At 52.1% G+C, this 22791-nt stretch overlaps 1 protein-coding gene across 1 annotated transcript in view; it reads right to left on the bottom strand.

Annotated features, from left to right (window-relative positions):
• LOC123448599 (RNA polymerase sigma factor sigB) overlaps positions 1 to 16005 on the bottom strand; it is a 53112-nt gene extending 37107 nt beyond the window's left edge. Inside the window, exons 1-2 of the mRNA XM_045125549.1 lie at positions 15601 to 16005; positions 2716 to 3270 (exon numbers count right to left, since the gene is read on the bottom strand). Coding sequence (XP_044981484.1) covers positions 2716 to 3270; positions 15601 to 15840 — 795 coding nt within the window. The 5' untranslated portion in view covers positions 15841 to 16005. The remainder of the gene's footprint in view (positions 1 to 2715; positions 3271 to 15600) is intronic.
• Positions 16006 to 22791: the final 6786 nt, after the last annotated feature.

Below are 22791 nucleotides of genomic sequence, written 5' to 3'. Positions count from 1 at the left end.
ACCTTGTACATCGAAGGCCAGGCCGCACACCGGCTGCAAGCATTTCCTCAAGTCAATCAAGAGCTGACATGGGAGGCATTCCATGCGGCGATCACAGAAGAATTTCATGTGGATGAATTTTAACTCGAGATGCACAAGATGTTGCAGCTTCGTCAGAGCGGCGGGGTGGCACAATACAGATAAGTGTTCGACGCCCACATGTACAATTTGTTGGCGCTCGACCCGTTTCTAAGCCGAAAGTTCTTCATCACGCAATTCATGATTGGCCTCAAGGACGAGTTGCGGGCTGCGGTTCGGCTTCAAGCACCGTCGAGCATCACGCACACGTCCATCCTGGCGCCCGTCCTAGAGGAATTGAGCATGCGCATGGCCAACTCCATCAGGCCGTCCACCGCCTACGCCAGCACCACTACTAGCACGTCCTGTGGCTGCTCTGCGGCCACACGTAGATGAGTTTGCGCGTGAACGCTAGCTCGGACGCGCCCAGCACCATGCGACTGCGTGCTCTGGTGGGCAACCAAGTGATGCTCTTACTAGTTGACTCGGGAAGCACACACAGCTTTGTCAACAAGTCGTTCGTCGATCGCATTGGCGCAACCACACAGGAGCAACTGCCAGGTGAAGTCGTGTGGCCAATGGTGACCGCCTCGTCTGCTCACGCGTCGTGTCGGAGTTGAAATGGTGCATGCATGGGCACAAATTCACCACTTCCATGCGCGAGCTAGAGATCGGTGCCTACGACAGCATCCTGGGCATGCATTGGCTAGACCAGCTCAGCCCCATGACGTGTCACTGGCAAGAGCATCTTCTTGTGTTCGTCCAAAAGCCAAACCCACAATTGCCGTCGTGGGGCCCAAGGAGCTATGCAAGTTGATCGCCGGTAACGACGCATGGGCGATGGCCATGATAGAAATGTGGCATGTTGAGCCACCCGGCAAGTCAGCGCCTAAGAAGCCAGTGCCAGAAAGCCAGCGCCTGGCAAGACAGCACCCAGCAAGACAACACCAGACAAGCCGTTTCTGACACCGATTAGTGATCCACTAGCGGAATTATCTGACGTCTTTGCCGAGCCCAAGGGTTTACCCCCTCATCGCCAATATGACCATGTCGTCACCCTTGTAAACGGTGCACAGCCCGCCAACACGCGCCCGTATTGATACTCGCCGCTCCAGAAGGACGAAAGTGAGCGTCAAGTTTGCGAAATGCTCGACTGGGGGTGATCACTCACAGTGTCAGCCCGTATGCCACCCCAGTGCTCCTCGTCGAGAAAAAGGACGACACCTGGAGATTCTGTGTCCACTACAGGTGGCTCAACGACGTATCCATCAAAAACAAGTTTCCCTTGCCTGTGATGGACGAGCTGCTCCACGAGCTCTCGGGCGCGGCATACTTCTCGAAGCTGGATTTGCGCACAGGTTATCACCAAATCTGCATGAAGAAATCTGACAAAGACAAGACTACCTTCAAGACCCACCATGGCCACTTCCAGTTTCACTCATGTCGTTCGGACTGACGAACGCTCAAGCTACCTTCCAATGTCTTATACCGCAATCTTTGCAGCATTCATGCGTAAGTTCGTCATCATTTTTCTTGACGACATTATGGTTTTCAGCGAGACCTTGGAAGAACACATTTAGCATTTGCGTCCGGTGCTAGAGCTCCTCTGCGAACACCAGCTCTTCGCCAAGCTGTCCAAGTGCTTGTTCACGAAGGACCACATCAACTACCTCAGGCACATGATCTCCAAGGACGGCGTGGCCACTGACGACGAGAAGATCACTGCCATGGGAAACTGGCCAATACCCGCCAACGCCACCAACCTTCGCGGTTTCCTGATACTTACAGGATTCTACCGTAAGTTTGTCCTGGCTACGAGATCATAGCCAAGCCCTTGACGCAGCAGCTCACGAAGAAGGGTTTCGCTTGGACGGAGCAAGCACAAACACGCATTCGACACGCTCAAGCAAGCCATGGTGACCATGCCGGTACTCACACTCCCCAACTTCGACAAGCCCTTCTCCAGCGAGACGGAAGCATGCGATACGGGCATCAGTGTTGTCCTTGTCCAAGAAGGCCACGTCATTGCATACTACAGCAAGGCCTTGGTCGTGAAGAACCAGAAGCTCTCCACCTACAAGAAAGAGTTCCTCGCCATCATGATGGCTGTCGACAAGTGGCACTCCTACCTCCAGCATGGGCCATTCATGATCGTCACCGACTACAAGAGTCTCTGCACTTTGCGCGATCAGCAGCTCGAGACAGACGTGCAGCACCAGACTATGCCCTACCCGTACTGGGTTGAGGCCCTACAGATCGCCATGTGCATTGTTGCACATGACCTATATATACACTTGAATAGATGAGCAGCACCGAAGGTGCACTGCGTTCTCACATCACTTGTCTACAGTCTTCAGTATGTGCTTTTAGAGTTACAGTAGGCTGATTTCTTCAAGAAGAGCCAGACTGGAGCACAACTCGGCTATTCCTCTCCAAGCTCGGTGTTGTTAATCCACCATGAGTACGGGAGTGGTGTCACAATTGTATATATTAGCCGTGTATAGTCCCATTATATAAGATAGTTTCTGCATGTTGTATCACACATTTATGTGTATATATACTGCCACTGGTCTATGGCCTCATGGGAATACAGGTTGCTATTTCCCTAGAAAGAAACCTAATAATTCATACAAATTAATTGTAAAATGGTAGCCTTACCTGAATACCATTAGAGAGCTCAACCTCTTCCTTTGCTGTAAGAAGTTTCCGGCCAGTCATCTTCCACAAGGAACCTAAAGGATTCATGGTCGATGGACCCTTGGATCGCTTTTTCTTCGATGATGTTACTAGTTTTAGGGAACCACGGACTGTTATAGCTGCCTTCATTGTTGCTCTTGTTCTCCGAGCTCTTCTCTCGGATTGACGTGCAGACTTAACAGCTATGTTCTCAGCGTCCTGTTTATCATCATCTAGTTCTGCTTCATCACTCGGAATGCCATATGGTTCTAAGACCCCCGATAGAACACCATCACTATATTCATATGCCCTGCTCGATAACATTTCAGTGCGAAGTATTTCTTTCGCCAAGTAATTTTCCACTTCCCCCTTTTTTCTAAAAACAGGCTGGGAACTACTCTTCTGTACCATGTGAACAACTTCTTGGGCAGCTTCAGCAGCTGCTCTTGCAAGGGCAACGGCCTCTGCAGCTGCAGCAGTTACAACAGCTTCTTTGTTCAGAACTGTTTCTGATGCCAGAGTTGACTCAAAATTTCTCTGTCGACAATTTCACAAAATAAACAAATAAAAAACATGTTTTGACATAACTATTAAGAGTTGCTAATGCTACAGGTCCTATAATTAGTACACCCTCCATTCCATAATGTAGGGCGCCCATGCTTTTCGAGATTTAATTTTGACCATAAATTAAACCAACGTGGACGACTGCGGCGAGAGCAAAAGTCATACCATTAAAAGCTTCTTTCAAATACGAATTCAATGGTATAATGTTTGCTCCCGTCGCAATAGACCAAGTTGGTTAAATTTATGGTCAAACTTAAATCTCGAAAAACGTGGGCGCACTACATTCTGGAATGGAGGGAGTACCAGATTGCAGTATTTAAAAGTAAACTAACGATCCTGGCAGTAGACCTAGGTACAGACAAGTGCATATGTAATCTGTACTACTAATAAAAGAACAAACATTATCTTCTTTACAATCATCCCATGAAATGTACACAACCATTCCATGAAACGTACACGGACCCATTACCACCGCATGATTAGACCCACTAAACAAAATCTAACCGTTAGCGTTAACCTGATGTGTTGTCTTGTGTGCATTTAGAGATTTAAGTTGACTGACCGTGTTCCACCGTAGAGGAACGAATGGAATGAAATTAGGAAACTATATACACGCCTCGCGTCCGTAAGGCCTGTAATCACGCAAGGCAACCAAGAAAGTAAACTGGTCATCTCGCCACGAGACGAGGCCGGTGACGACGTCGGCACGGAACGGATAGATCTCGAACCACAGCGATGGTAAGTAGGCAGCGAACACGCTTCTAGGCTCAGACATCCCCGGTCGCGGCGCCGCTGTCCGCGGCCAAAAGTGGAATAAGAGCAACTCCGGGCAGAAGGTATGCTTGAGCAGCGAGTAGATGGCGGTCATGGATCCCCGGAGGTAGTTTGCGTCGAGCGTTACCGCGATGTAGACGAGCCTCGGGTCGCACACCCCGGCCCCAGCCACTGTCGTGCGTCCGCCTCCGCCCCTATGCGGCCAACAACAACGCGGCCAGAACTAACCCGTCCTACATCGCCGTCCCCCCGCTGTCAATAGCTCTGCGCATTGCTGTCGCCGACCGACGCCAGGGAAGGCAAGGAGACGATGCGGGGACCACCAGGCAGCCCCAAATCAGCAGGACCACGGCTGCAGCAGGCCAGCAGTGCACTACGGATGGATTTGTGCTCCACTATCAGCTAAGACTTTTTTTGTGCTCCACTTATAGGCTATCAGATTTCCCTGTTCTGGGAATACAATGAAAGAAGAGGAAAGAAAAATTTGATAATGCTCTGTCGCAAGTGTTTCTGTCTCATGTTGGTTCAGTCTATCTGATTTGGGGTACACAACCGCTTATTTATAAGAAAACTGAAGAACACATTTCAGTGATTTGCTGTGTAATATTTTCATAGATTTGTGGTCAGAAAGCACACTTGGATTGAGGCTGTGTTATTGTGGAGAAACAACATCAAGATTGTCGGCGGAGAAGATCGAGTGAACTCAGCTACATCAGCTTGGGTCAAAGTGTGTGGTATGTTTTCCTGATCTGCATGCTATCCCAATATATTTATCTTTAGAAACATATTTTGAAACTTTAGAGGCATGTCGTAATCAATAATAAGGTCTTATGGATTTTTTACATATTCAGGTCCTTCTAATGGTCTATTTTTTATTGGTGTTGAATTGCGCGTGTTCTTCATGAGCTACATGGATGTACCGCTGACCATGCAAGCAGATATTCAAATGATCTCTATACCATGACGAAACACTATCTTCTGAGCGGATCCCTTCTATTGTTATTTTTTAGACAACACCAAATGTGTAGCCATGTCAAGTGACTGCACTGATAATAATATCAATATGTGATATAGCAAATTTCAGTTCAATTACTTCAGTTGTCAACTGGCTGTGCTGCTTTGATGATTTATGTTTTCCTCTTACAACATGGTTCCTAAGCAAAGCAATTCTGAAGTGGAAGCAACACTCCATGGGTATTTCTAGGGGTTGCTTTTGTATCCAGGAGCTATATTGGTAGGAATCGCTAGGGTTCTACCGGGTCTAGGGCGGAGGTTGTAGGGGATGAAACGGAGTTGGCGAGGGCTGGCGCGCGGAGGCCGGCGGCGGGGCGCCGTTGCGCGCGAGAGGGAGGCGACGGTGGTGGAAGGCGGCGGCACAGCTAGGGCTCTGGCTCCTCTGGGAGCCGGGCAATAGAGTTATGACTATATTGATTAATTCCAAAAGAGTTGTTTACATCGGTTTATATAATCTCGATAACTTGGACCCTAAGATAACTTGGACTCTAAGATAACTTGAACACTAAGATAACTTGGGCTAAGCCCGTAACTAATCCTGCCCATTGGGCCTCCTCCTTCGGTACATAGTACCGGTCATAACATCTCTCTCTGCCTGCGCAAACAGCTCGTCCTCGAGCTGGAAGTCTGGATAGTGCTGACTGAAAAATTTGTCACGCTGCTCCCAAGTCGCGTCCTCCTCTGGAAGGCCTTCCCACTGGATCAACAGGTACCACACCCCGCGACGAAGTTGGGCCCGCAACACCTTTGCTGGCCCGGAAAGGAGGCGCCCGTCGGATGTCGGGGGTAGTGCCGGCGTAGCTGACGGTGGCTCCCCACGGAAAGGCTTCAGGAGCTCCACATGGAAGACGTAGTGGATGCGAGCACCGGCCGGAAGCTGAAGACGGTAGGCCACCTTTCCAATGCGCTCCAGCACGAAAAATGGCCCGGCGTAGCGTGGGCCCAGCTTGCGCTTCGCACGCGGGTCAAGGGACTGCGTAGAGCGGTGAAGGAGACGCAACCACACCCAGTCGCCCACCGCGAACTCCGCCTCGCGGTGGTGGCCGTTATAGTAGTGTTTGGCCAACTGTTGGGCCTGAACGAGGCGTTGGCGCACCTCGGCAAGCATCTCGTTGCGGCTGCGAAGATCACCCGCCGCTTCCGTCCTAGCCGTCTCCGGGTCAACCGGTAGGATGGGCGGGGGCGGTCGGCCATAGACCACCTCGAACGGCGTGGCGCGCAGGGCGGAGTGATAAGAGGTGTTGTAGCAGTACTTCGCCCACGCAAACCAGTCCACCCAAGCACGAGGACGATCACCCGTAACACAACGCAAATACATGACAATCACCTTGTTGACCACCTCGGATTGCCCGTCCGTCTGAGGATGGAACGCCGTGCTTAAGCGGAGCTTCACGCCCGCCATCCTGAAGAGATCGCGCCAGACATGCCCGTTCAACACCGAGTCCCGGTCGTTGACGATCGAAGAGGGAAACCCATGCAGGCGAACGATGTCGTCGAAGAAGGCCCGGCCACGGAGGTGGTGGTGTAAGGATGGCCAAGCGCGATGAAGTGGGCGTACTTGGAGAAGCGATCGACCACTGTGAGGATGACGGACTTGCCGCCCACCTTGGGAAGGCCCTCAATGAAGTCCATGGAGATATCGGCCCAGACCTGAGAAGGCACCTCCAAGGGCTGTAGCAGTCCTGCCGATCGCCGTGTCTCTGTCTTGTTAGTTGGCACGTCGCACAAGACCGCCCCAGTCTCGAACCAGGGCCCGATCGCCGGGGATGTAGAAGTCGGCGCGGAGATGGTGGAGGGTCTTCTGCACACCCTCGTGGCCCGCCGAGTGGGCCAGCAGCAACACTTGATGACGGATGTCGCCGTGATCCAGCACGAAGAGGCGTCGCCCGTGCAGGAGCGGGCCCTCCGCCAAACGCCACGGCTCCTCCAGGTCACCGGCATCAAGGCGCTGCCGAAGGGACTGCGCGTCGAGCGCGTCCGTGGTGGCCCGGCGGATGTCGTCGAAGAGGGCGAACGAGAGCCCTGACCGAATGCAGAGGGCCGCCCCGTCGGAGTCGCCCGCGTCAGTGTCGTGGTCGTCGCGGCTGGACAGGGCGTCGGCCACTGTGTTAAGGCGGCCCGGACGATACTCGACGGTGAAATCGAAGCTAAAGAGCTTGCTGATCCACTGGTGCTGCGACACGGTAGACAGCCTCTGGTCCAATAGGAACTTGAGGCTGTAGTGATCCGTGCGAATCCAGAACGACCGTCCCCAAAGATATGGCCGCCAGTGGCGTATGGCCGCCAGTGGCGTACGGCCGCCAGTGGCGTGGTAGCCCGAACGGAGGTCGAGCTTGGTGAAGAAGCACGCCCCATGTAGTTCGTCCAGGAGCTCATCGACGATCGGAGTGGGAAATTTGTCTTTGAGTGTCAGGGCTTTAAGAGCGCGGTAGTCGATGCAGAAGCGCCACGAGTCGTCCGACTTGCGAACGAGGAGGACCGGCGCCGAAAATGGTGAAGTGGAGATTCGGATGATGCCTAGGGCTAGCATGAGCGCGCACTGCCGCTCCAGCTCGTCCTTCTGCAGCTGGGGTAGCAGTAGGGACGCACCGCCACCGGCGCCGTGCCTGGCAGGAGATAGATGCGGTGGTCATACTCCCGAGCCGGCAGCAGACCCTGAGGCTCGTCGAAGAGGTCGCTGTGTTGCTGCAAGAGATGGTCCAACAGAGGGTGCGCGGAGTCGGCAGCAGTCGTGGCCAGCTGCGGCTGTGGCGTCGCTGGTGGGGCGCCACCCACGCCCTCCCACCGGACGCGGCGACCCAGGCGCCAGGATGTCATCGTCATGGCGTCGAAGTCCCAGAGAATGGGACCCAGGGTCCGCAAGAAGTCGACGCCGAGGATGAAGTCGAAGCAGCCCAAGTCGATGCCAGCGCATGTGATGGTGAAGTGTTCGTCGCCGATGGTGATGGAAACGTCCCGTGCGAGCCCAAGACATCGAAGACGGTCGACGTTAGCCACGGTGACCCGCGGCTGCTCCCCGCCCGTCGACTGAAGTGCCAAGCGGCGCATGGTCGACTCGGGCAGGAAGTTATGTGCGGAGCCCATATCCAGAAGGGCAAGGAGGCGCTCGCCGTGGATCATCACCGGTAGGAGCATAGTCTTCTCTGCTCGTATACCCGCGAGGGCATGGAGGGAGACCACGAGAGCTGTCGCTGGTGCCGATGCGACCTCCGCGGCAGCTGGTGCGGCCAAGTCGCCGAGCTCGTCGGCGGGCGTGTCCTCCTCGACGTAGTCGGCCGCCTCCAAGTAGAAGAGTCGCGGGCAGACGTGGCCCGACACGTAGGGCTTGTCGGAGTTAAAGCACAGCCCCTGGCGACGGCGCTCGATCTACTCGGCCGGGGTTAGCCGGCGGAAGGGCCGCGCCGAGGCCGAAGTGGTAGTCACAGGAGGGACCGGGGGCGGACGGCCTGGCACAGCCGTATTCTGGGAAAACCGGGTCGGCTGTCGGCCACTTCGCGCCGGCGCCGCCTGCTGCAAGGCTTGTGCGACACTCGAAGGCGCGGGCGTAGTACATGGCCGTCTGGAGGCCCTGGGGCCCCCGAAGCTCCACGTCCACGCGGATGTGATCTGGCAGACCACCGACGAAGAGCTCGGCCCGCTGCTGAGCCGTCACGCCTGGCGCGTGGCACGCCAGGGCCTGGAACCGGTCGGCGAAGTCCTGTACCGTGGAGGTGAAGGGCAGTCGACCAAGCTCCGCCAGTCGGCTCCCTTGTATCGGAGGTCCGAAGCGAAGGAGGCAGAGCTCGCGGAAGCGTTCCCATGAGGGCATGTCGCCCTCGTCCTGCTCAAGGGCGTAATACCATGTATGTGCGGCGCCTCGGAGGTGATATGAGGCGAGCCAAGTGCGGTCCGACGCGAGTGTGCGTTGCCCCCGGAAGAATTGCTCACACTGATTGAGCCAGTTGAGGGGGTCCTCCGTACCGTCGTAGGTGGCGAAGTCAATCTTGGCGAAGCGCGGCGGTGTCTGAGTAAGACCGTCGTGTCCGTACGGCTCGGCGGTGCGAAGCAAGGTTGACGGTGCTGGGTCGGTGGCCACTGGGGGTCCCCCATGGAAAGACGGCCCGTTGCGGCTGGCGTAGGGGCCCGCGGAGCTTGAGGGCCCCCCGTACTTCATAGCGGTAGCCGGCTGCTCCGACGCCATCGTGTAGACCGGCCGCAGAACGGACTCGGCCAACCAGGCCGGAAGTGGGGACGGTGAGGGCGAAAACCGGACCTGCTGGATCGGGACGCCTGCTGGTGTTGTGGAAGGCGGCCCGGAGCTGAACTGCGGCGGCCCCGGCAGCTGCAGCGACTGCCAGAAGGGGGCGGCGGGCGCGGCCAACGCCGCCAGCGCCTGAGTCGGCCAGGGCGACCAAGGCGGAGTGGTGGCTGGTGGGGGCGGCAGCTGAAGTGGCCCGACAATCACGGGGCCCGGCGGTGGTGGCTGCTGTCATGGGAGCAGCTGCAGCCCGGTGGCGGGGGCCGGTGGCGGACCATAGGGGCCGGCCAGATAAAGGCGGATCCCCTGGACCGCGGTGGCGAGGTCGCGCAGGGCCCCCGTGAACTCCTCCGGGGTCTAGATGACAGGGGCCGGGGCGGCAGTGGTAGCCGACGCGGCTGTGGCGGCCACCGTACCCAGCAGCGCGGTGGAGAGGGCCTGCAACGGGGTGGTGGTGATGATTGGGAGGGTGGAGGCAGGCGGGAGGGTGGTGGCGGCCGGCGAGGATGACATGATCGGCCTGGAGTCTCTAGATACCAAATTGGTAGGAACCGCTAGGGTTCTACCGGGTCTAGGGCGGAGGTTGTAGGGGATGAAACGGAGTTGGCGAGGGCTGGCGCGCGGAGACCGGCGGCGGGGCACCGTTGCGCGCGAGAGGGAGGCGGCGGCAGAGCTAGGGTTCCGGTTCCTCTGGGAGCCCGGCAATAGAGTTATGACTATATTGTTTAATTCCAAAAGAGTTGTTTACATCGGTTTATATAATCTCGATAACTTGGACTCTAAGATAACTAAGATAACTTGGACTCTAAGATAACTTGGACACTAAGATAACTAAGATAACTAAGATAACTTGGGCTAAGCCCGTAACTAATCCTGCCCATTGGGCCTCCTCCTTTGGTACATAGTACCGGTCATAACATATATGAAGTTATTTCAATGTAGTCTCTTGATCTCCGACAACTTTCTTACCCTACATAGGCCTTAAAATTCTAAGATCTCATCAGAAGCTAATTGAAGTAAATTAAGTGCATACTGTTTTGTAGCGCTTGTGCATTCACCTTTGGTCCTTGGAATGCTTACTATTAGGATAATATTAGGTGAAAACTACAAGTCAAGTATATTTTGTCTTCATTATGCTTATTAGGTAACCCATTGGTCCTTAATATTACTAATTATTGGGCAGGCACCAGCAACCATTTGGGTTAAGAAGACTATTATACTGAGAGTTCGTACCAACAGTGTTCCCATCTAAGAAAGAATCTGTTGACAAAAGTCACAAAACTAGCAACTGTTGAGGTTTATTTGGATACAAAAAGGGACTACATACTACCAGCGTGTCTGAAGTATGTATGACAAGATTCTAGGGTTTGCTTACATTAGAAAGAATAGTAACATATAATAGTTAGTGATAAGACACATGTTGTTTTCTTTCTTCTATGTGCAGAATAATAGATTGAGTAATAAATCAAGCATGACGTCATCAATACAAGACCGAGGTGTGTGACTCATTCAATGAACTGCAAACCATCTGGTAGGAACTCGATGCCTACCAGGTCGATCTCTTAGGTAATATGGGTGTAGGAAGGGCTGGCGAGGTGGAGGAAGCAGGCGACGGCGCTAGGGCGTCGTGGTTGAGAGAGAGAGAGAGTTCGGCTGCTAGGGTTAGGGCACCGGCTCCTTCTAGGAGCCGATCAAAATAGATTGATCTTGCTTAATTCCAAAAGGTGTCCTTTACATGAGTATATATAACTTCTATAGGCTAGCAAATATAATAAACTGGGCTAAGCCCCTAATACTATAAGATAACTGGGTCAGCTCTATTTAACTGGGTCTTCTCCGGTTGTAATGTAAACCGGTCATAACATCTCTCCCCGCCTGCGCAAACAGCTCGTCCTCGAGCTGGAAGTCTGGAAAATGTTTGCGGAACTCCTCAAGGATCTCCCAAGTAGCATCCCCTTCTAGAAGACCGTGCCACTGGATCAAAAGACGCCACACACCACGACTTTGGTGAACCTTAACACCTTAGCTGGATCAGGAAGTAAGCGCCCGTCTGAGGTCGGCGGAAGATTTGGTCCGGCTGCCCGCGGCTCCACATGGAAAGGCTTCAATAAGCCCACATGAAAGACATCGTGGTGACGAGCACCATGGGGCAGCTGAAGGCGGTAGGCGACGTTGCCTATGCGTTCCAACACCTGAAAGGGTCCCGCATAGCGAGGGCCTAGCTTGCGCTTGGCGCCAGGGTCAAGTGACTGCGTAGAACGGTGACCTGGAATGTCGCCGGTGCATTGGAGAGACCGAAGGGCATCACCAAAAACTCGAAGTGGCCATGATGGATGCGAAAGACCGTTTTCGCGATGTCGTCCGGGTGCATACGAACCTGATGATGGCCAGAACGCAAGTCAAGCTTAGTGAAGAAGCGTGCCCCATGAAGCTCGTCCAGGAGCTCCTCCACGACCGGTATAGGAAATTTGTCCTTCGACGTCTTGGCATTGAGAGCACGGTAATTGATGCAGAAACGCCACGAGCCGTCGAGCTTGCGAAAAAGGAGCACTGGTGCCGAGAACGGCGAAGTAGAAATCCGTATGATGCCCAAAGCGAGCATAAGCGCGCACTACCGTTCCAGCTCGTCCTTCTGCAGCTGTGGATAGCGGTATGGGCGTACGGCGACGGGTGTTGTTCCCGGGAGAAGGTGAATGCGATGGTCGAAGACCCGCGTGGGCGGAAGACCCCGAGGCTCGTCGAAAAGGTAGATGTGCTGCTACAGGAGATGAGCCAACAGGGGCGACTCGGAGTCGGCGATGGCGGTCCACAATTGGGAGGGAACTGCTGGAGAAGTGCCACCCTCGCCCTTCCACTGCACTTCACGCCCCTGGCGCCAGAAAGTCATGGTCAGGGCGTCGAAGTCCCAAAGGATGGGTCCGAGCGTCCGCAAGAAGTCGACGCCGAGGATGAAGTCGAAGCAGCCCAAGTCGATGCGTACGCACGTGATGGCGAAGTGCTCGTCGCCGATGAGGATGGGAACCTGCCGTGCAATACCGTGGCAGCGAAGACGGTCACCATTAGCCACGGTAACTCAGAGCTGCTCGCCACCCGTCAGCTGGAGGGCCAGGCGACGCATACTCGGGTAGGAAGTTGTGTGTAGAGCCCGTGTCCAGGAGAGCTAGGAGGCGCTCCCCATTAACCGTCACTGGCAGCATCGTTTTCTCCGCTCGTATGCCGGCAAGGGCATGGAGGGAGACCACGAGGGCGGTGACTGATGCCGGGGCAGCCGCCTTGGCAAGCTCGGGGGAAGCTATATCCTCCTCGATGTAGTCGTCCGCCTCCAGGTAGAAGAGGCGCGGGCAGACGTGACCTAGCACGTAGGGCTCGTCGCAGTTGAATCATAACCCTTGTTGGCGACGCTCGAGTTGTTCGGCCGGGGTTAGCCGGCGGAACGGTCGAGCCCCTGCCGTGGCGGGAGTTCCTGTCGCCGGCTGGGACGGTCGGCCGGGTGCAGACATGGCCGGCCGAGGGCGTGGGCGAGGTGCCTGGGCCGGGAACGCCTGTTGCATGGCCACCACCCGTTGCTCGAACGCGCGGGCATAGTACATGGCCGTCCGAAGGGTCTGCGGTCCCCGCATCTCGACGTCCATGCGGATATGGTCGGGAAGGCCGCCGACAAAGAGCTCGGCCCGTTGGAGGGCCGAGACGACAGGAGCGTGGCAGACCAGCGCCTGGAAGCGGTCGGCAAAATCCTGCACCGAGGAGAGGAACGGAAGGCGTCCGAGTTCCGCTAGCCGGCTACCGCGGACGGGTGGACCGAACCGGAGGAGGCAGAGGTCGCGGAAGCGTTCCCACGGCGGCATCCCGCCCTCGTCCTGTTCGAGGGCATAATACCACGTTTGGGCGGTGCCGCGAAGGTGGTACGAGGCGATCCAGGTGCGGTCGGACGCGAGCGTGCGTTGCCCCCCGAAGAACTGGCCGCACTGGTTGAGCCAATTTAGGGGGTCCCCGGATCCGTCGTAGGTGGCGAACTCCAGCTTGGAGAAACGCGACGGGTGCTGGCCGTAGCCTGCGGCCATCGGTGGCTCCGCGGTGTGGAGCATTGTTGACGACAGGACCGGGAGGGCGGGCTGCAACGTCCCACCATGGAACAAGGGTTCGTCCACGCTGGCGTAGGGGCCCGCCGTGCCCGAGGAACCGGCGAGTGGCCCGGCCGGCTGCACGGCGGCTGTCGGTGGAAAGGAGGGCTGACCCGGCCCGGCCATGTAGACCGGCTCGGTGAGCCAAGCCGGCAGCGGAGACGGTGATGGTGGAAACCGCACCGCCTGGATGGGTGCGCCCGAAAGTGGCGGCAGCCCGCTTGACGACGAGGTGGTCCCCTGGTGCGGCGCTGTCGAGAGGAACGGAGGCGGCGCTACGGTGGGGAAGAACGCAGCAGCCGGCTGCTGCGCGTAAGGCCCCGCAAGGAGCGAGCGGATGCCCGCCATGGCGTGGCTGAGCTTCAGGAGCGCAGAGGTCATCCCCGCGGGAGAGAGGACGAGGCCAGCCGAGATCGTCGGGGGCCAGGCGGTCGCGGCAGGCGGCCCGGTGAGGACCGGCGCGGCGGCCGAGGAGGCTAGCGACAGGGAGGCCGGCGGCAGGGGTTGGTGGCCGACGAAAGGCTGGGGGTGGGTGGTGGTGTCGACATGGTCGATCCTGGTCTATCTGATACCAAATTGGTAGGAACTCGATGCCTACCAGGTTGATCTCTCAGGTAATATGGGTGTAGGGAGGGTTGGCGAGGTGGAGGAAGCGGGCGACGGCGGTGGGGCGCCGTGGTTAAGAGAGAGAGAGAGTTCGGCTGCTAGGGTTAGGGCACCGGCTCCTTCTAGGAGCCGATCAAAATAGATTGATCTTGCTTAATTCCAAAAGGTGTCCTTTACATGAGTATATATAACTTCTCTAGGCTAGCAAATATAATAAACTGGGCTAAGCCCCTAATACTATAAGATAACTGGGCCAGCTCTATTTAACTGGGCCTTCTCCAGTTGTAATGTAAACCGGTCATAACACCATCATTTGGTTGTTGTGCACTGCATGCTCGATTGTGGCATAACAACTGTCGAAGTAGTTTATGACAGTTGTGTGATATTTTCCTGTGGCTGATTTCATCATCCTTTGAACTCGCAGATGATCAACGATATCCATCAGATTTAATCCCACGAGCCATCATTTCTTTCTAGAATTTACTTATCCTTTCTGTGTGTTTTTGAATTCAAGGGATCGCATAGATTTCTTGCGAAAAACTTTTTTTTTTGGAAAAGGAGGTTAAGACCCCCGGCCTCTCCATTCTTGGGAAAAACATGCGAACAACACAAAAAGAAAAAACATATCATTAATTTTTTTGTATAAATAAACAAAACTATGTGTATGTAGGAATTCAGAAGCGCACATCCGACTGATGTCAAGATCTTAACTGATATGGTGAACCTACATGACTGCTTCATACCTGTCCGTGTCTATCCACATAAAGATAGAATGGATGTGATCCCACTCTTAAGACTTGTCAACTGTATTGGTTGAGAAGACAACGTTGAAAGATAGGATGATTATAAAAAAGTGGACTTGTAAAAGAATAATTGTATTTGTAAAAGTGTATGGAGTTCTAGAATACTAGAAATTGAAAATACTAGTTGTACATGGGTCCTTAAATATTTATTTCGAAATTCATAGAATAAGGGTTACTAATGGTTTGAAATAAGAATACAATAGTCTTTTGGGCAATGAACACATTCTATACAAGTTCATTTATAATATATTTTTGCTGGAACCCATGTAATATAGGTTAATATTAGTTGAGACGTGCATTGCACGTGCACATTTACTAGTGTGAAATACAATCTACCTGTAGTGATATACTCCCTCCGTTCCTAAATATAAGACCTTTTAGAGATTTCACTATGGACTACATACGGAGTAAAATGAGTGAACCTACACTCTAAAGTATGTCTATATACATCCGTATGTAGTTTATAGTGAAATCTCTAAAAGGTCTTATATTTAGGAACGGAGGGAGTAATATCCTACTGTATTGCAAATCAAATTCCACCAAGAGTGTCATTGCTCTATGTCCATCACTGTTGACCATAATAGGTCAATATTAGCTCACATTCTCACTCAGAAACAACTTAGTGTAAGAGAACCTCCTTATTAACAACAACATTCGGCCAATCCTGCCCACTCCTAGCTCAACCAAACCTTCTTTATCAGTTAAATGTAAAACGCAATGCAAAAAACAACCGAGCAGGCTACGTCACCTGGAGAACCGGCGCCGACTCCGGAGACGAGTAAACGAGGTGGAGCGGCCCACCAGCTGCGCGTTCACCGTCGACGACTGCTGCAGCAGCAGAAGTGGCAGCGCACTGGACACGGATGAGGCGGCGGCCGGAGCACCTGCCTGAGTTGGAGGATGAGGACGACGGGGAAGGGTGCTGGTACGCGTGGGTGGTGGAGAACGAAGACGGGGCCCACTTGAAGTGCGGCGCCAGACACGCCATTGTGAAGCCCGGGCTGATCGAGAGGCTCACCTAGGGTCGGTGATCTCCATTGGCGCGCGTAGGGAGGAAGCGGGGAGAGACAAGGCGACGGTGGGATGGACTCGGGGGTTTGTTTGGTCTCTTCGGATAAGGGAAAAGTGATCAGGTCGGCTGAGGCGCGCTGCACGATATCACACAGGCTGTCGAGGTGATGTCCAAACTTAGGGTTTTTTTTTTTTGGGGGGGGGGGGGGGGGGGGGGGGGGGGGACTTAGTTGCTGCAAAAACGGCAAACTCTAAAAATATCTTATATACATCATCTAAATGATGCAAAATATATCAGCTGTCCAATAAAACCGTCTTTTAGGTATTTGAATCAAATTCATGTGTTCTTTGGAATTAATTCAGTTTGTGAGCTAGTTCAAATTCATGTGCTCTTCGAATTAATTCAGTTTGTGAGCTAGTTTAGATCTAGATCGAGGTACCCTTACAATTGGTATCAAAGACAACGAGTCATGAAGATTACACGATACAGCCACGTTACTCGATGGCAAGAACGATGGCGAGCAGAAGCCATGAAGAACTTATTAAGGTGTATGAACTTCTTCATGTGGAGTTCATTAGCGATTTGAACCAAGTTCAAGGATCATGGTGAGTTACTTCTTACATCTGTTGACGGGTTATTGAAGACGAACACCGCCGTGTTTGATGGTCTCATCATGACACGGGTTGATGCCGTTCGGAAGGAGGTACGCTTGACATCGAGCAGATCCGGACGGATCTTAATAAGAAGAGCTCACAATGTGCAGATGATTCTTCCTCATCACGAATGTTGGGAATGATCGCGACAACGCTGCCATCGACGCCCTTGCCTTCGACCACAACCATCGGGGGAAGGCACATAATGTTTATGTCCCTCCTCTAGTTGGAAGTGAGCATGAATCAATTTTGTCCCTGATTTTTTTTTCATTACCGTGAGATCCTTGGTGTGGATCCTTCTTGAGATGGCACTAATATGTGTCTTCGGCAACCTCGCTGGGAAGATCAATTCCTCCTCTAGAGAACATCTAGTTATCGGCGGATTTCACTTAATATAACACAGTTTCACGGAGCAGCGTCACGTTGGCTAGAGTCTGCTCAGCGTCGTCTGCCGCAGGCGACATGGACTAGATTTTGTCAAGCACTCAGAGCATGCTCAGACATAATCAACAACAAACTACTATTTTACTCTTGTTCAGCCTTTCACAAACTAGCACTGTTGAGAATTATGTAGAGCATTTTTCCAAGCTTGTGTTGTCTACATACAAAGATCCACCTGATTCCCTGCATTATACCATCCGTTTCTCGATGGACTGAAACTCGACGTTTGAGTGGTTATAGCCTTTGCATAAACCAAGATACTTGGATGTGCTTATGACTTGGCTTTGTTGCATGCGGAACTCATAGAAGAAATGATCCCAATTAACTCCCCTATTAGGAGGAGGTCCATGCCATTGCCTTGTCGTGTCACATTTTTCTAGATTTGGAATGTTAAAAATATATTAGAGAGGATTAATACTTTTCTAGAATTTTTTCCAGCCATGAGCACTTACTCCCCTTCCACCATGCGTCGTCAGCTTAAGCATACCAAGACCGTTCCACCCCAAGAGGAGAGCGAACCGAGTAGGAATCCCCGTCCAGTCATCTGCCAAGGTACCGTCAAGGAGCATGTGACGCAAGTGCCACCCTCCTCCACTTTGTAAGTGTGGTTTTCTCGATGGACTGAAACTCGACGTTTGAGTGGTTATGGCCTTGCATAAACCAAGATACTTGGATGTGCTTATGACTTGGCTTTGTTGCATGCGAAACTCATGGAAGAAATGATCCCAATTAACTCCCCTTTTAGGAGGAGGTCCATGCCATTGCCTTGTCGTGTCACATTTTTCTAGATTTGGAATGTTAAAAATATATTAGAGAGGATTAATACTTTTCTATAATTTTTTCCAGCCATGAGCACTTACTCCCCTTCCACCATGCGTCGTCAGCTTAAGCATACCAAGACCGTTCCACCCCAAGAGGAGAGCGAACCGAGTAGGAATCCCCGTCTAGTCATCTGCCAAGGTACCGTCAAGGAGCATGTGACGCAAGTGCCACCCTCCTCCACTTTGTAAGTGTGGTTTTCTGGCGGCCCTACACAGATTCCTTTTTCCTGTTGTCATCTTACTGAGTTTTTCTTAGTTTAACTTGTAGTCCTCCCCCTTTCGCCGACGTTCCCGTGCTTGAGGCCTCGGGAACAAATATCCCAGCACCTAAAGCAGCTCCCACACAGCCATCGCCTCTCGAGGAGCCTCAAAGGATTCCTCGAAAACGTATGTTGCCACTCATTCCATGGACAAGAGTATGATGTGTCACCAAGTGAGGAGTACATAACTGGTTAACCGTGTGTAATGTCCAATATGCGGTCCTATCCTTGGTTTGGCGAGAGGGCCTCGACGGGGATAGAAACGCATCTCGTCGTTTCGCAAGAATGAATATCATTACAAGTACATGTACTGAAAAGATGAGTATAAGGAGTTGGCTTACACTCGCCACAAGCTACATCAAGATCACATCAATTCAGCAATATACAATCATCATGAAGAATATCAAGGTCCATCTACAAAGGAAAACAAACGATAAAAGAATGACGTCCATCCTTGCTATCTCAGGCTACCGGCCTGGGACCCATCCTAGATCGATGATGAAGAAGAAGAAACTCCAAATAGCACAATCAACGTGCTCGCGTCTTAATATCGCTTTACTTGTACCTGCAACTGGTGTTGTAGTAATCTATGAGCCACACGAACTCAACAATCTCATTTCCAAAGGTATCAAGACTAGGAAAGCTTAATGGGTGACGTATGGTTAAGTGGTGAGGCTGCAACAAGCGACTAAGCATTTGTTTGAGGTGGCTAACTTATGAGTACAAGAATAAAAGAGGGGGATGATCTACGCATAGCGGACGTGAACTACTAAGGATCAAATGAATGATCTTGAACACCTACTTAAGTCAGACATAACCCCACTGTGTCCACGATCGGAGAAGGAGCTCACGAAAGAGACAGTCACGGTTACGCACTCAGTTGGCAAGTCTTAGTTAAGCTTACTTCAAGTTATCTAGAGTTGGATGTTAAACAAAGTTTCCAAGTTTGACACATAACCACGGGCACGGCTTTCCGAAAGATTTAACCCTGCAGGGGTGCTCCAACTAGTCCATCACAAACTACCACATGTTGCACCGGAATGACCTCGATCAGAAAAACCTGTGATCTCCTCGGGTTCCTATTGGAAAACCTCAACCTGTTTGGGACCAACACCATCAGCACTGGTCCCAAATAGGTTGACGTTTTCCAATAGGAACCCGAGGAGATCACGGGTTTTCCCTGATCGAGGTCATTCCGTCATAGCGTGTGGTAGTTTGTGATGGACTAGTTGGAGCACCCCTGCAGGGTTAAATCTTTCAGAAAGTCGTGCCCACGGTTATGTGGCAAACTTGGAAACTTTGTTTAACATACAGTTCTAGATAACTCAAAGTAACTTAATTAAACTTGCCAACTGGCTGCGTAACTGTGACTATCTCTTTCATGAGCTCCTTCTCTGATCGAGGACACAGTGGGGTTATGTCTGACGTAAGTAGGTGTTCAGGATAATTCATTTGATCCTCATCAGTACACGTACGATTATGTGTAGATCGTCCCTCTCTTTTATTCTTGTACTCGTAAGTTAGCCACCTAAAATAAATGCTTAGTCGCTTGCTGCAGCCTCACCACTTAACCATACCTCACCCATTAAGCTTTGTCAGTCTTGATACCTTTGGGAATGAGATTGTTGAGTCCCTATGGCTCACAGATTACTGCAACACCAGTTGCAGGTACACGTAAAGAGATACTTTGAAGTGAGCGTGCTATTGTGCTATTTGGAGTTTCTTCTTCTTCTTCGGTCTAGGATGGGTTCCAGGCTGCCAACCTGGGATAGCAAGGATGTACATCGTTCTTTTATTGTTTGTTTTCGTCCGTAGTCGGACCCTGCTATCCTTCATGATGACTGTATATTGATGTATTGATGTGATCTTGATGTAGCTTGTGGCGAGTGTAAGCTGTTAGGGCATATTTATGCCTAAGTAATTTTGGTGATTGATGAAAGTACCTTAGTGGACTAATCATGTGCATTGAGCATTTCAGATAATACATGACAAAGGCACAAGACGATTCGGCACCCTCCGTGGAATATAAGCACGGTGTCTTCTACGATTCTCTTTGGTGGTTTTGAGTCGTAGGAACGTCGTACTATTAAGAGGGGATCCGTATTGGGAAGGTTTGGGTGGAATCAATCTTGCACGCACGCACTTTTTCTCCATCTCCTTTCCCTTGCAACTATGGAGATTTTCCCCTCTCTGGTCTTTCTCTTCTTGCAAAAATGTCCTCTGGCGGTAGTACCGCTGGAGCTGGCGGTAGTACCGCCGGCCCTAGCGGTAGTAGCGCTGGAGCTGCGGTAGTACCGCTGGCCCAACGGTAGTACCGCCCCTGGTCAGCGGTAGTACCGCTCCAGGACTTTAGTACCGTCATCCTTGCGGTTGTACTACGTCGGACTTTTTGCGAAGACTTTCTTGGCGGTGGTTGGCCCGGTAGTATATTTGCGCTACCATGGGCTCAGCGGTAGTACCGCTACATCCAGCGGTAGTACCACTGGAGGGTGAGCGGTAGTACCGCTGCAGCCAGCGGTAGTACCGCTGGAGGGTCAGCGGTAGTACCGCTGCTGCCAGCGGTAGTACCGCCGGGCTCGTGTTGTGAGCGAGGAAAACGGTTGGATTCTTTCCCCCACTATATACAGGGTTCTTCTTGCTCAAGAACCCTACCTTTGACCCTCCCAAGCTCCATTGTTGCTTCCTAAGCTCAAAAGTGCCCGATCTCTCTCCCTAGCCAATCAAACTTGTTGATTTCCTAGGGATTGGTTGAGAAGGCCTAGATCTACACTTTCACCAAGAGAAAATTGATTCCCCCCACTAATCCCTTGCGGATCTTGTTACTCTTGGGTGTTTGAGCACCCTAGACGGTTGAGGTCACCTCGGAGCCACATTCCATTGTGGTGAAGCTCCGTGGTCTTGTTGGGAGCCTCCAAGCTTTGTGTGGAGTTAGCCCCAACCTTGTTTGTAAAGGTTCGGTCGCTGCCTTCAAGAGCACCCATAGTGGAATCACGGCACCTTGCATTGTGTGAGGGCGTGAGGAGAATACGGTGGCCCTAGTGGCTTATTGGGGAGCATTGTGCCTCCACACCGCTCCAACGGAGATGTACTTCATGTCAAATGGGAGGAACTTCGGTAACACATCCTCGTGTTCATTGGTTCCACTTGTGGTTATTTCTAATCTTTACATTATGTATGTTATTGTTGTAGACTATTTCTTACTTGCCTTAGCGATTATAGTTGGTAGCATCATATAGGTTGATCACCTAATTATCATTTTAGAGAACCTTTATGTTGCCAACCCTAACTTGTTAAGAATAGTTAAAAAGTGGTAGTTGCCTATTCACCCCCCCTCTAGTCAACCATATCGATCCTTTCAATTGGTATCAGAGCCACGCCTCTTTATTTAGGGTTTCACCACCCGAAGAGTATGGAGGGTGATGAGGGAGGAGCCCATGGGCAACCCGAGGCCATGGCCTTGACTTCGGTCACAAGGGACGACTTGAATGCGGCTATGGCCAACCTCGGGACGTCCTTGACGAATGAAGTCAAGACCATGCTTAAAGAGTTAATTGAGGGAATTAAAAGTTCTCCCGAACCGGCATTGGTGGTTAAACCCGCCAACACGGATTCGGAGGCCAATTCCTCTAGGGAAGCGGCTAAAGGTATGCGACCTTCTTCCCCTCTCAAAAATAATGGACTGGAACCTATGCCTCAGTTCCACCTCCCATGGTCTATGGAGGACCAGTTCCTACATCGCGTATTAATCCTATTGGTCCTCCTCCTAAGCTTGTTAAGGGTGATTTTGCTAACTCGGTGTTTTCTATTAAGTCTCATTTGAATCACATCTCAACAAATTTATGGAGAATCATCGAGCAAGGCTACTATCCTCATGACCCAAACAACCTCACTCCAAGAGAAGAAGCGTACAATCAATATAATCACTCTGCATTGTTTATTCTCCAGTCCGCAGTGCCTCCTGAAGATCTTCCTCACTTGCGCCCCTTCACTCTGGCTAAGGACTGTTGGGAGCACATTATGGTGTTGTATAACGGAAGCTAAAGCATTCAACGGTCCAACTATGAAGTGGTGCTTGATGAGGCCGATGAGTTTGTGATGAAGGAAGATGAGGACCCTCGTGATCACTATCGAAGGGTGACTGCTATTGTTGTTGCTCTCAAGGATCATGGGAGCAAGGATGTGGATGACACATGGATCAAGCGCAAGTTTCTAAAGGCCAGCATGCCATTTAACAAAGCCATGTCATCCGTCATTCGCCAACGACTAAATTTCCACTCCTTGTCTTCTAGTGTGGTGTTGGATGAATTCATTGCAATGTCAATCATGAACAAGACCGTTGATAATGCACTCACTACTGGAATCCAGTTCTTTGCCGTCAGCCATGTCTTTGCCGTCTGCTGGCTGATGGCAAAGAACCTCTTTGCCGTCAGTTGACACAAGGCGGACGACAAAGGACTGACTGATGGCAAAAATACTATTTGCCATGTGTCGGCCCTTTGCCGTCTGCGAGCGGACGACAAAAGGACCAAGGGCAGACGGCAAAGAGCACGGGTGGTGATGGGGTTATAGTCCCAGGGTAGGGTCATAGGTCTGCCCTATAGGTCCTACCCAAGGACTACCCTTCATAGGGGACAAGGCCCTTAGACAGTTCTGACTGAACTAAGGACGCCCCCATCATCCAGTCGGCGACGGTCCACTCGGAGCATATCTAACGTACCGACTGGAATCCACTCTGTACATCGTAACCTCCGA

Source organism: Hordeum vulgare, chromosome 4H (assembly GCF_904849725.1).
Source record: "Hordeum vulgare subsp. vulgare chromosome 4H, MorexV3_pseudomolecules_assembly, whole genome shotgun sequence".
Classification (NCBI taxonomy): Eukaryota; Viridiplantae; Streptophyta; class Magnoliopsida; order Poales; family Poaceae; genus Hordeum; species Hordeum vulgare.
The sequence above is the reverse complement of the archived record's forward strand: the minus strand, read 5'-3'. Positions and strand labels throughout refer to the sequence as shown.